The 12,642-nt window shown below is 47.2% G+C and overlaps 1 protein-coding gene across 2 annotated transcripts in view; it reads right to left on the reverse strand.

Moving 5' to 3' along the window:
• The window catches only part of CCNJL (cyclin J like), a 63,716-nt gene that overhangs the window by 24,047 nt on the left and 27,027 nt on the right, over positions 1-12,642 (reverse strand). For both annotated transcript variants that reach the window (XM_005209688.5, XM_002689349.7), the window contains exon 3: positions 8,872-9,085. In XM_005209688.5, coding sequence (XP_005209745.1) covers positions 8,872-9,085 — 214 coding nt within the window. The remainder of the gene's footprint in view (positions 1-8,871; positions 9,086-12,642) is intronic.

The raw sequence follows: 12,642 nt of genomic DNA on the forward strand, positions 1-12,642 counted from the left end.
CTGTAACCAATGCAGACAATTGGTGGGTGCCTCATGGAGGGCAGAATGCTGTGACCAGAGGTGTGGACACCCCACCACGCAGAGCCCAAGTCTCCTTGGCAAGGCAGGGAAGGGCTCTAACCTGGAGGACAGACTCTGGGTGTGGAGAACTGGTGGCCCAATGATGAAGGATTCTGAACTCTGCCCTCTAAGCCTTCAGCATTAGCAGGATACTTATAATGCAATCCTGGCTGTGACAGCAGAGAAAGAACTGTAAGACACCGAGCATTCATTGCTCGGTGGGTTCAAGGTTACTGTAAATAAGAAAATAAAGATGCCTAGATCCCAGCAGCCAAACTGCAAATAGCATGAGGAGCAGACAGCATGCCCAATGTCAATATCCTAGTCATGGTGTGAACCGAAATGTTCTCTTAACAGTAAGGACACTTGGCTCTTCTCAGCAGGGTGACTGGCTTGTTCTTGGCATGTGCCCAGGACTTGCTGGTCACGCTTGGCTTGAAGCCTGCTTAGGATGCAGGCTTGATCTGCTTTGTGCCCCGCTATGTGCTGCTGAGTCTTCCAGGTGAACTCCTACTGTTCACCCCGTCTCCCTGAGGTTGACCGCTATGTCTGGCATACAGCAAAGGCAGAATACAGGTTATTTTTGACTATTTTACCCATGTGGGGTCAAGGGCTCTTGAACACCGCATGATAAATCAACTCATGCAGCTCAAGATTCCCCCTCCCCTCAAAAAATCTCTGAGACCAGAACAGCAGGCCTTTGCTGAACAGGTCTGGGTACTAGACTTGCTAGGGCAAATGGCGCAATTTCTCAGTTTCCAGCCCAGTCAGCTGTCTGACAGGCACTTCACACAGAATCCCTCCCCTCAAATAGTTCTAAGCCTGCCAGTCTGCAGAAACAGGAAATGGAAAATCACAACGTCCTCGCTACAGTAACACTGGAGCTGCTCGGCGTGGCGCTCACGTGACAGACCACTGTTTCTAGCCTGCCTTGTGCTGTGTGGCCACCGCTGAAATACTATGGATTAGAACACGCACCACGGACACTGCAGCAGCTTTCTGGAGGAAGTAACACACGCTGGTCGTATCAAGCGCACGCATCAAAGGTGAGACCCATCCTGACTTCTGAAATGTGAAACCACGGCAGGAAGGAAACACAGGGCCGACCACTCTTGCACGAGAGGCAGGGAGCGCTGAATTATTTCCTGAACAGGGACAGCCAAGTTTCCTTGCAGATTTGAGTCTAATCCTATAAATAAGTCTCACACTTTTTTGAAGCACAGCCCTGAACAAGGCTACCTGGAAAAATTGCCCCCACTTGCATCTGCTGAGACAATCCCTGGGTTGGGAAGGTCCTCTGGAGGACGAAATGGCAACTCACTCCAGTGTCCTTGTCTGGAAAACCCCATGGACAGAGAAGCTTTGAGGGCTACAGTCCAAAAGGTTGCAAAAGTTGCTCCGACATGACTGAGCATGCAGGCACACAAGCAGCCTGTGATTGGTGCCCCAGTGGGGTCCCAAGAATCCCTGGCTTTAGGGCGAGCTGGGGCATCTTCCTTCATCCCTGTTCAGGAGGGACATCAGGAGGGATTAGGACTGCTTTCAAGTTTCCGAAATCTCAAAGTCTCAGAGGGAGCGACCCCATCCCCCCACTCCGCTGGCAAAGAAGCTGCTTCTCAGCTGCTAAGTAATCAAAGCAGGGGAACGGGAGGGGAAGGATACAGGGGTGAGAGAGAGAGGAAGACAGTTTACTGAGAGAAAGACAGGTCTCTTCTAGAATCTACGGAGGCCCAGAGGCAGTGCTTCTTTTGGTACCTTCACTAAGAGATGAGGCTATTGATGTCTGGCTTAAGAAGCCTTAAAAGTAGCTGTTGTGGGAACTCATTTCTTACCTGGGCATCCTGGACAGGACAAGGCAGAAAGGCGGGATGCAAATGCACTCCCCGCTGGGAAGCCCTAGTGGAGAGTGAGGAGGGGCCAGGATGGGGGAGGGACGTGGCTCTCCTTCTGATGGTGGAGAAGTGTGGCTCCAAAGGCTCCTGCACACTAAGTTCAACTGAAGAAACAAAGGATCTCCTCAGCTGTTGGTTTCAGTGCAGCCTACCAAAATCTTAAATGCACATACCTCTGACCAAAGCCATTTCATCTCTGGGCATTTATCCCACAGACATACTTCAGTGTGCAAAGATGCAGGGAAGACAGTTGTTGTCACATTGTGTAAAGCAGTGTAAAAAGAAAAAAAGGATGACAGTGTAAATATCCATTGACAGAGAAATCATTCTATGGATGTCGGTGTTTATAACATGGAGAACTCTGCACTCAGTATAAAGAGTAAGGTACCTCCACAAAGACTGATGGGAAAGACATTCCCTAAGGTACCACAAAGAAAGCATCTTTGGTGTTAACCCACTCGTGCAGATCTAACTGATCCTGATTCTTCACGGTGCACACTGATCTGGTGAACACAGAACCATGCTCCTAGAGGGAAGATACAGGGTTAGGTTCCTGTGAGTCTGATCACAATCAATCAACACATAAGCTTTTTTGGACTAACACTAAGCTTTTTAGTTAAGAATCAATCCCTGGTCCAAGAAGATTCCACATGCCATGGAGCAGCTATGTCCATGTGCCACAACTCCTGAGCCCATGTGCTTAGAACCCAAGCTCCAAAAGAGAAGCCATGGCAACAAGAAGCCCACCCACAGAAGCTAGAGAAAGCCTGAGTGCAGCAACAAAGACCCAGTGGAGCCAAAAAACCCGCTACGTAACCTTTTCTGTGTATTTTTGTTTAATATATCATTGATTTATGATCACTGAACTCACAACTAACAGCACTATACCTTTTGCCTGAACAAAGCTTACCCAACACACAAATGTTCTCCTAAGAAACAAAGAGCGCAGCCTTCCTAAACGCAAGAACAGAATACTGTAGTTCAACATGATGGTGGGGGCTCATTTCACACAGCAAAATCACCAACAAGCAGAAAAATCAGAAAACAAGGCACTAAACAGAGCCGAAAAGGCCACCTGATATTTGCTATTAGTGTGAGAGCCGAAATGAGAAAGCACAGAGCTGGCCCCCAAAGTGCCAGAAGCGTTGGTTTTGGAGTCACAAATAAATTCCAGTGAGCAGGTGAATTTGCAAGTATGGAATCTTGGCTCATGAAAGCTGACTGTATGTTTGTATACACACAGAATATTCCTAGAAAATACATTCAATCGGTTTTGGGCAGAGATATAAGAAACTGTTCTCATAAGTTGTCTCTGGAGAGTGGGATGGGTAACAGATTTTTTATTTTAGTTTTTGAATCTTATTACAAGTGAGTGTACCACTGCTAATTTTAAAACTCTACCAGAGGGCGATGTGCCTACTACAGGTAAGCACAGAATAGCAAGACTGACTCGGGCCCGGCTAAGGGAGCCTGCCCTGCATGAGGACCCAAGGACAGAGAGGGGTCCTTTCCTTGCAGAGACCATGGGATCACCCTCCTGCTTGATGCCTCCCTCTCTTGGGGAGAAGGATGAGAGCTGAGATGAAGGCTAGCACTGGACTCAGGCTCAGCTGCAAAAAAATGGAAGTCAGAATTTTATCCTAAGAAACACATGGATTCATCTCCCTGAGCTCCCACAGCTTTTCACAAATCAGAAGTCAGGGGCAGGATGCGGCTCACCAACAATTCAGCACTCAGAAACATTGTTTTCTCAGGGAGTGGGCAGGGGTCCGAAAGTCACAATGAAAGAAAACAGACGCTTGCAAAGAGAAAGTATAATGGAACTGGGATTAGCTGGCAAGAAATAATGAAAAAAAAAAGAATGATAAAAGGAGGAAGGGAGGAAATCTGGCAATTTTGTTTACTGGGCAGTTTATTCAGCTGTTAACCTACGATTCATTCCCTCCCCCACTCTGAGAAATGAAATTTATTTTCTCAATTACAAAAATACATAAGTACATCTAGATCTGGACTGATACACCCCAAACTTTGGGAATGGGACTATGGATTTGGGGAGAAACTAATTTTTTTATGCTAGGTGCTTCTGTTCCTTTTGGATTCTTTTTAACAATAAAAACATACAGTAAAAAAAAAATATATATATATATACATATATATAGTAAGTCTCCTACATATGAACCTTCAAGTTGCAAAGATTCAAAGATGCAAATGTGTGTTCCATCAATGCCAGGCATGAGTGAAATTGCAGCTTGCTCTCTGTCTCCTATTGCTGACGATCCTTCAGCTCTACCATCTCCCCCTCCTCTCCCCTCTCCCGTCAGTAACTCTTCTTGCCCGTTCAATCGATACCAGCCCCTGTATGCCAGCTGTTGTACTGTACTACTGTACTTTTCAAGGTACTGTACTGCAAGATTAAAAATGTTTTATTTTTTGCTTTTGTTTTTGTGTGTTATCTATATGAAAAGTATTACAAACATTACAGTACAGTACTACATAGCAGATTGTGTTAGTCAGGTACCTAGGCTAACTTTGTTGGACTTATGAATGCACTCTCAAAACGGAATTTGTTCATATGTCGGGGACTTACTGCATCTCATACTTTTTATATCATCATCGTAAGATCTTATACTACATTTAAGGCCTTGCCATCCTAGCAAAATGCCACTGGTCATGCCTCTTGCCTTTCTGATTTTCTTTCCTTCCCTCTCTCCTTTCTCTCTTTCCCCGGTCCATATCCTGGGGATAAGGACTCAGCACACATTCATCTCTGAACGGCAATAACGAGGCAAAGGCGAAACTCCAAGTTTCCTTCAAAAAGTTCAACACAGAATAACCACATCTGGGCAGCAACTCCACTCCGACATTGATAATCAAAAGAATTGAAAATAAATGTTCAAACAAAATTGGTGCTCAAATGTTCACAGCAGCACTAATCCTAGCAGGCAAAACGTGAAAACCACCCCCATGTCCATCAACATGTGAATGGATACACAAACTGTGGTCCATCCATGCAAGGCTGTATGTATCCATACAGCCATAACAAGGGATGAGGTACTGAAGTACTGACACATGCTACAACATGGATGAATCTTAAAAACTTAAAAGAAAGCAGACATAAAAAGGTCACATATTGTATGATTCCTTTCCATATGCGATATCCAGAACAGACACAAAACAGACAGGTGGTTGCCAGGGGCTAGGGATGGGCAGGAATGGGAACTGGCTGGTTAATGGGGTACGTGGGCCGCTTTCGGAGTGATGGGCAAGTTCTGGAACTAGAGAGAGCTGATGGCTGTGCAACAGTGGTACGTGAACTAAATGCCACAGAACCGCACACTTTACAGTGGTCAGAATGGTAGATTCTATGTTGTGATGTGAATTCTACCTCAATTTAAAAAAACAAAGCAAAATTCCAAACTGTGTGACTTGGGGCCTCTCTGAACCTATGGAATGGGCGGATGACAGCACGACTACCCGGGCTGGGTGCGAGGCTTCCAAGTGATGTGTGTATGAAGTGGCTGGCACAGGGCTGGGTGTGTAGAAAGGGACCAGTAAACAATGCAGCCAGCCCATCAGGACGATGATTATGGGGCACCGTCAAAGCCAACTCACCTGCAAGTGGTGGGGTTTCTGTGTTGTCAAACTGCCCTTTTAATTAAACAACAACAACAACCAAAAGACAGCTAGCGAGGGGTGCTGTATAAGACAAAAGACTCCAGAGGACAGTGGCTCTATTCAATTTATGGCACACTTAGATCTAGATTATACTTACAGAAGGAGTCTCTCCAGGGTATCCTGGTGGCTCAGTGGTAAAGAATCTGCCTGCCAATGCAGGAGATGAGTTTGATCCCTGCGTCGGGAAGATCCCTTGAAGGAGGAAATGGCACCCCACTCCAGTACTCTTGCCTGGGAAATCCCATGGACAAAGGAGACTGGTGGGCTACACAGTCTACGGGGTCACAAGAGAGTCAGACACGACTTAGCAACTGAACAACAACAGGAGTCTCTCCTCTGTTAAGGAAGGAAATGAAGTTAACTTGGTCATACAGGGACTTCTCTGGTGGTCCAGTGGTTAAGAATCTACTTAGCAATGCAGGGGATGAAAAATAAATAAATAAAACTTGATCACAGAGAGGCAAAGGGCGGCCCTGCCACTGGTCCGCCATGGACCAGCCCACAAACTCTTGCTTTTCTTCCTCCTTCCACAGTCTGGAGACATGGGTTCTCGACCGGCTCCTGTTTTATGGGAGCAGAGAAAGTGCATGTGGGTGAGAGGGTTCCATCTATGCAAGACCCTCACCTGGAAGCAGCTGCAAAAACCCAAGAACTGTCACCCTTCTTATCTGGGAATTAATTATTTGCTAGGAAATGAGCAGAACTCAGAACCTCCTGAGCAAGGTGACCTCCCTTGTGGCCGACAGTTGGCCTGGGGAGAGGCGAAGGAGGAATGAATAGGATTTCAGGCTGTCATGGAAACTTTTCTTGCCTGGGGCCCGTGAGCATATGGCAGGTGTCCTGAAAAATCCATTCCTGCCACTCGAGGCTGGCTGCCGCCCTCAGACATGCGGGTGTGTCAGGGGTCTGCCTCTCTGTCTGAAAGGCTCCCCCCTCTGCCGTGGCAGCCGCTGCACAAAGAAGTCCCCAGTGAACACCTCCCACCCCAGCTCCCCAGACAGACGCTGGAGCCTCGGTGGCCCCGTGGAAATCCAAGTCCTCCGCCCCAGGGCCCTCGATGCAGACCACAGATCACAGACAGCAGCAAGCCAGAGGCCACGGCGCAGACTCCCCGAGGGCCCCCCGAAATGCGACGTCCGTGCTGCCTTCCACTGACAGGGACGTCTCGCCAGCTCCCAGCTCCTCCCAAGACCAAAGAGAGCTGCGTGCTGATTTGGGACTTTGAAGTAGCAAGCAGGCCAGTCTCCCAGCAAGCCAAGATCCCCTATATCACAGGGGAAAGCCAGCTGGTCCAAGGTAGAGAAAATCACAAATTGAAAGGCTGTAAACCCAAAGCTGGCACAGGGATTATAGATAACAGCAGGTGGCAGGTGTCAGGGTGGAAAACAAGGCAGAATGCTAAAAACTCTAATGCCATGTGTTTGGAACTGCATGATGGTGATGAAGGGTTCACAGCAGTGTGCCAGGGACAGACAAAGCCACTGGAGAAAATGGGCATGGTCTTCTTGAAGCATCAGCGGGAAATCAAAGAATGGGGAAGGGCCCCCTGTAATAAAATAGGACAGTAACGTAATGCAGCGACGAAGGCAAAATCTGATTAGATATCAAGGTAATGTGACTGCAGCTGGTCTAATGTGACTGCAGCTGGTCACTGTAGGGTATGTGCTCCTCTGCATTAAGGGCAACTTGGAGAAATGTGGATGTTCCCACTCTAAGGGAACCCTTGGCTCCATTCATTTCCTTTAGTCCACAAATACTATATTCCGAGGCCTTCCTATGTGCTCCTTTCCCCTCTGAAACTCACTGCTTAGTGGGGGTGTGCTGCTCAGTCACTCAGTCCTGTCCAACTCTTGGACTGTAGCCTGCAGGTTGGACTATGACCCCATGGACTGTAGCCTGCAGGTTCCTCTGTCCATGGGATTCTCCAGGCAAGAATACTGAAGTAGGTAGCCGTTCCCTTCTCCAGGGGCTCTTCAGGAATTGAACCAGCATCTCCAGACTCTCCTGCGTCTCCTGCACTGCAGGCAGATTCTTCACAGCTGAGCCATCAGGGAAGCCTGCTTAGTTGGGGAGGTGGGTTTTAATTAAAAATCCACGATGCCGTGGAACTGTACATCAGAGACACCTTACATACGCACCACTCAGTCTGCAGGCAGTGGTGGAGGCTTTCTTGGGGATGCAAGTGCAGGGCCTGAGTGCCGTCTAACCAAGACCAGATGGGCGGGGGAAGAGAATGGAGGGTCTGGGCAGAGGGAACAGCAGATTCAAAGCTCTGTGACAGGGGAGCAGGGGGACTGGCTGGAACCCAGGGAGGTAGGAGGAGAAAGGCATGAGGTCAGAGAGGCAGGACCCTGACGGCTGATCCTTTTAAGACTGTCAGCAAACCAGAGGGCGATTTTAAAGTGGCAGCATGGCATGGCAGACTCTGTTTGGACCAGACCAGGAGCATGTTCATTTCCTACCCAGGCAGACAGACAGATGGTCAAAGCCATGCTGTGTTTTAGTGAGGCCTCATTGAAAGAGGCCTGTGCCCAGGCCTGACTCCTGCTTGGGCCCCACACAAGCAGTCACACTTCTAAACATGTCTAAGGACAGTGGTTGCTAGAGTTCCCCACCCACCCACTTAGCACATTCAGAGGCCCTATGTCAGAAAGGAGGTAACATGGGGTTAAGACACAGATTCTGGCATCCTGCATTTCTGGGCTCAAATCCTATCTGCTATAGACCCAAGCAAAATTTCTTAACCTCTCTGTGCCTCGGTGAAATGCAGGTACTCAAAGATCTGTCTTCTAGAGTCATTATGTGGATTCTTTTAAGACCAAGTTGCTAAAATCCTTATGCCTTATAGCCTGGTATATTTTAGATGCTAAAGAACATGTTGATTATTATTACTATAGCTTGCATTCAGCTAGGGCTTCCCTAGTAGCCCAGATGGTAAAGCATCTCCCTGCAGTGTGGGAGACCCAGGTTTGATCCCTAAGTCGGGAAGACCTACTGGAGAAGGAAATGGCAACCCACTCCAGTATTTTTGCCTGGGAAATCCCATGGATGGAGGAGCCCGGCAGGCTCCATTCCATGGGGTTGCAAAGAGTCGGACACAACTGAGCAACTTCACTTCTTCGCATTCAGCTAAGGATGAATACAGAAGATGCACGAAGACCACGGAAATGTAGAACACTTCGGGAGCACGTGGGCTCGTGGAGCAGGAGGGCATGGCACAGGGAAGGAAGCAGGTTCCACGTACTTGCGAGCAGGAGGCAGGAGACCGCCACGGCGTAGAGCTGCTTGGAGGTGGTGATGTCATAGCGATCCAGGAAATGATCCAGCAGGTAGACAGCCAGGTGCCGGGCAGCGGGGCAAAGCTGGCAGTGGCTGCTCAGCAGGGTCAAGATGTCGACAAAGAACCGGCGGCTCTTCAGGAGCGGGGAGTGGGCTCGGAAGGTGGGCAGCTTCAGCTCCTGGAACAGGTAGGGCAGAAGAGGGGGTCAGGGCTGCCTCCCAGGAGCCTCACGGCCCACCTGCTGGCTGGTGAGGGAGCATCAATTCCCTCCATTCCCTCTTCGCTTTCCTTCAAGCCCCAAATGGCAGTCGCTCTATTCTAGAAACTCTTGGACCATCCCCCTCCTGCCCTCGCTGAGCTCAGGCTCGTGAAGTGTCAAGAACGTGAAGACAGAGGCAAAGGAAGCAGCCTGGTCATTCCCAGCAAAAGGTCGACTGCCTGAGATGCACAAGGCCATAAAACACACAGGAGGACTTAAGTTGGAGTCCCAAGTCCAAATTCAGGTTTTTCCACTCAACCAAGTTGTATGACCTTGGTCAGCCCACCTTCACCTTGGCTTCCTTTCCAACAGCTGAGGATTAAATGAAAAATGGATGTAAAGCACCAAGCACCCAGCAACCTTTCAGGGTCCTCGGCTTAATTTCCTCTATGGGTGCGATTGTGAGAAACACTGTTTTGAAAAAAATTCAGTGTAAGAAAGGTTGTTAATTTTGAGCATAAGGACTTCCCTGGTGGTCCAGTGGTTAAGACTCCACACTCCCAATGCAGGGGGGCCAGGTTCCATCCCTGGTCAGGGAACTAGATCCCACACGCCACAACTAAGACTTCACATGCCACAACTAAAGATCGTGTATGCCACAACTACAACATCCTGCATGACACTATGATCAGAGACCCTGAGTGCTACAACTCAGACCTGGCCCAGCCTAATAAAAACTAGAGTACAGAGAACTCCAAATAGCCTTCACCCAGATTCATCAGTTGTTACCTTACCTTTTCTTTTTCTATATACACACTTTTTCTAAAAGTGAGTTTCAGCCATCATATGTCCCCTGAGGAGGTGACTCTTCCTTCGTAATTTATATACTTCTGTGTCATCCCCACTCCAGTACTCTTGCCTGGAAAATCCCATGGACAGAGGAGCCTGGTGGGCTGCAGTCCATGGGGTGGCTAAAGAGTCAGACATGACTGAGCGACTTCACTTTCACTTTTCACTTTCATGCATTGGAGAAGGAAATGGCATCCCACTCCAGTGTTCTTGCCTGGAGAATCCCAGGGATGGGAGAGCCTGGTGGGCTGCTGTCTATGGGGTTGCACAGAGTCGGACACGACTGAAGCGACTTAGCAGCAGCAGTAGCAGCATCTGAATTTATCAGTCAAACACAAGTAAGTGCAACAAGAAAACTATGTCACCCAAGATTTTGATGAATGAAAAAATTTTCTTATACCTCTACCATACATTTAACCAAGCAGACTAGACACAGTTTACTAAGGAAATGTCTTAGCAACATTTTGTCAAAAAGGGAAACAAAAAAGAAGCAAAAATCCAGGAAAAACATAAAGAAGAAGCTGCAAAAAAGGAACTGTGAGAGCTCACTAAGGCCAGGTTAACTGGGGGATGAGATTAAAACAAACTGGTGACCCTCCCCTGCCTAACACCCTCTCTTAACCCTGGGGCTGTGAATAGCAACAGCTTTGGGACAAGGAGATATCTGTTCACTCACTCATTTAAGAGATATCAATTCATTCATTTCACTCAATAAGTATCAAGTACCTTCTATATATCAGGCATTATTCTAGGCAGAGGGGGTACAATCAGGAATGAGACAGACACAGACATGAATGTAAGATTAAAACTGTAAAACTCTTAAAAAGAAAAAAAAACAGGAACAAATCTTTATGATTAGGTTAGGCAGTGGTTTCTTTGATACGACATCCAAAACAAAAGGAATAAAAAAAGAGAAAAAATTGCATAAGTTAGACTTCAAAATTTAAAACTTTCAAAAGATACCATCAAGAAAATGAAAAGATAACCCACGGGATGGGAGAAAATATTTGGAAATCACAGATCAGTAAGAGACTCTAATTCAGAATATACAAAGAACTCTTACAAATCTTCAATAAAAAGACCAACAACCCAATTTAAAAATGGGCAAATGATTGAACAGACATTTCTTCAAAGAAGGTATAGAAATTGCCAATAAGTACATGAAAAGATGCTCAGCATTACTTTGCTGCTGCTGCTGCTGCTGCTGCGTCGCTTCAGTCGTGTCTGACTCTGTGCAACCCCATAGACGGCAGCCCACTAGGCACCTCCGTCCCTGGGATTCTCCAGGCAAGAATACTGGAGTGGGTTGCCATTTCCTTCTCCAATGCATGAAAGTGAAGAGTGAAAGTGAAGTCGCTCAGTCGTGTCCGACTCTTAGCGACCCCATGGACTGCAGCCTACCAGGCTCCTTCACCCATGGGATTTTCCAGGCAAGAGTACTGGAGTGGGGTGCCATTGCCTTCTCCACAACATTACTTTAGGGAAAATGCAAATCAAAACCACAATCAGATACCACTTCACATCCATTAGAATGGCTACTATAAAAACAAAAACAGAAAATAAACACATGCTGGTGAGAATGTGAACAAACTGGAACCCTCATACACTGCTGGTGTTAAAGAAAAATGGTGCAGCCACTGTGGAGGATGATTTGGCAGCTCCTCAAACTGTAAAAGACTTACTGCATGACCTAGCAATTCCAATCCTTGGTGTACACTCAAGAGAAATGGAAACAGATGACCACACAAAAACTTGAACTTAAAAAGTTCATAGCAGCATTATTCATAATAGCCCCCAAATGAAAACAACACAAATGTCCACCAACTGATGAATGGAAATATATGGTATACCCATCCCATGGAATATTATTATTCCACAAAAAGGAATGAAATACTGATATGTATTACAACTTGGATGAACCTTGAGAACATTATGTTAAGTGAAAAAAATCCAGTCATAAAAGGCCACATATCATAGGACTCTCTTTATATGAAATGTGCAGTACAGGAAAATCTGTTAGGGAATTGCTGACCAAAACTGTCCACCTGGGTCAGGCATGGTAATAACCACTTGCATGAGCTGTCTCACAACAGGAGATCAGAGATCCCCATAAGGAACACGGTGCTGCCACTGAAAACTAACCAGGAAAATTTGGGAGGGGCCAAAAGGAGAGAGGAGTCACCAACCCATAATATGTCCTGCCAACCTCCCAGAAATCCTCCCTTGGCAGAGAGATCCTAGTGCCATCAGGAAGGACCCTAGTCAGACCAAAAGTGGGCACAGCAAGATGACTGGCCACAGACAACCTTGTAAGCTAATCCCATTACCATAAAAACTGAGTGAGCCATGAGGCAGAGGAACCCTCTGGCCAGGAGGAGGGAACCCCCTCCTGGGTTCTCTCATCCCACTGTTCTCTGCCTGGGCGCCCCTTCTCAATAAAGTCTTTTGCTTTGTAAGGACATGTGTATCCTCGGACACTTCGCTTCCAAGTGTTAGACAAGAGCCCACTCTTGGGCCCTGGAAGAGGCCCCCCTTCTGGTAACAAATCCATACAAACAGAAGGTAATCAGCGATTACTGGAAGCTGGGGGCAGGTGGGAAGGTTAACGGCAGGGGGAACCTGCTAATGGATATGAGGGTTCTTTTAGGAATGATTAAAATGTTTTTAAATTAGACAGTGTCGATGGT

This window comes from Bos taurus, chromosome 7, assembly GCF_002263795.3.
Source record: "Bos taurus isolate L1 Dominette 01449 registration number 42190680 breed Hereford chromosome 7, ARS-UCD2.0, whole genome shotgun sequence".
NCBI classification, from domain to species: Eukaryota; Metazoa; Chordata; class Mammalia; order Artiodactyla; family Bovidae; genus Bos; species Bos taurus.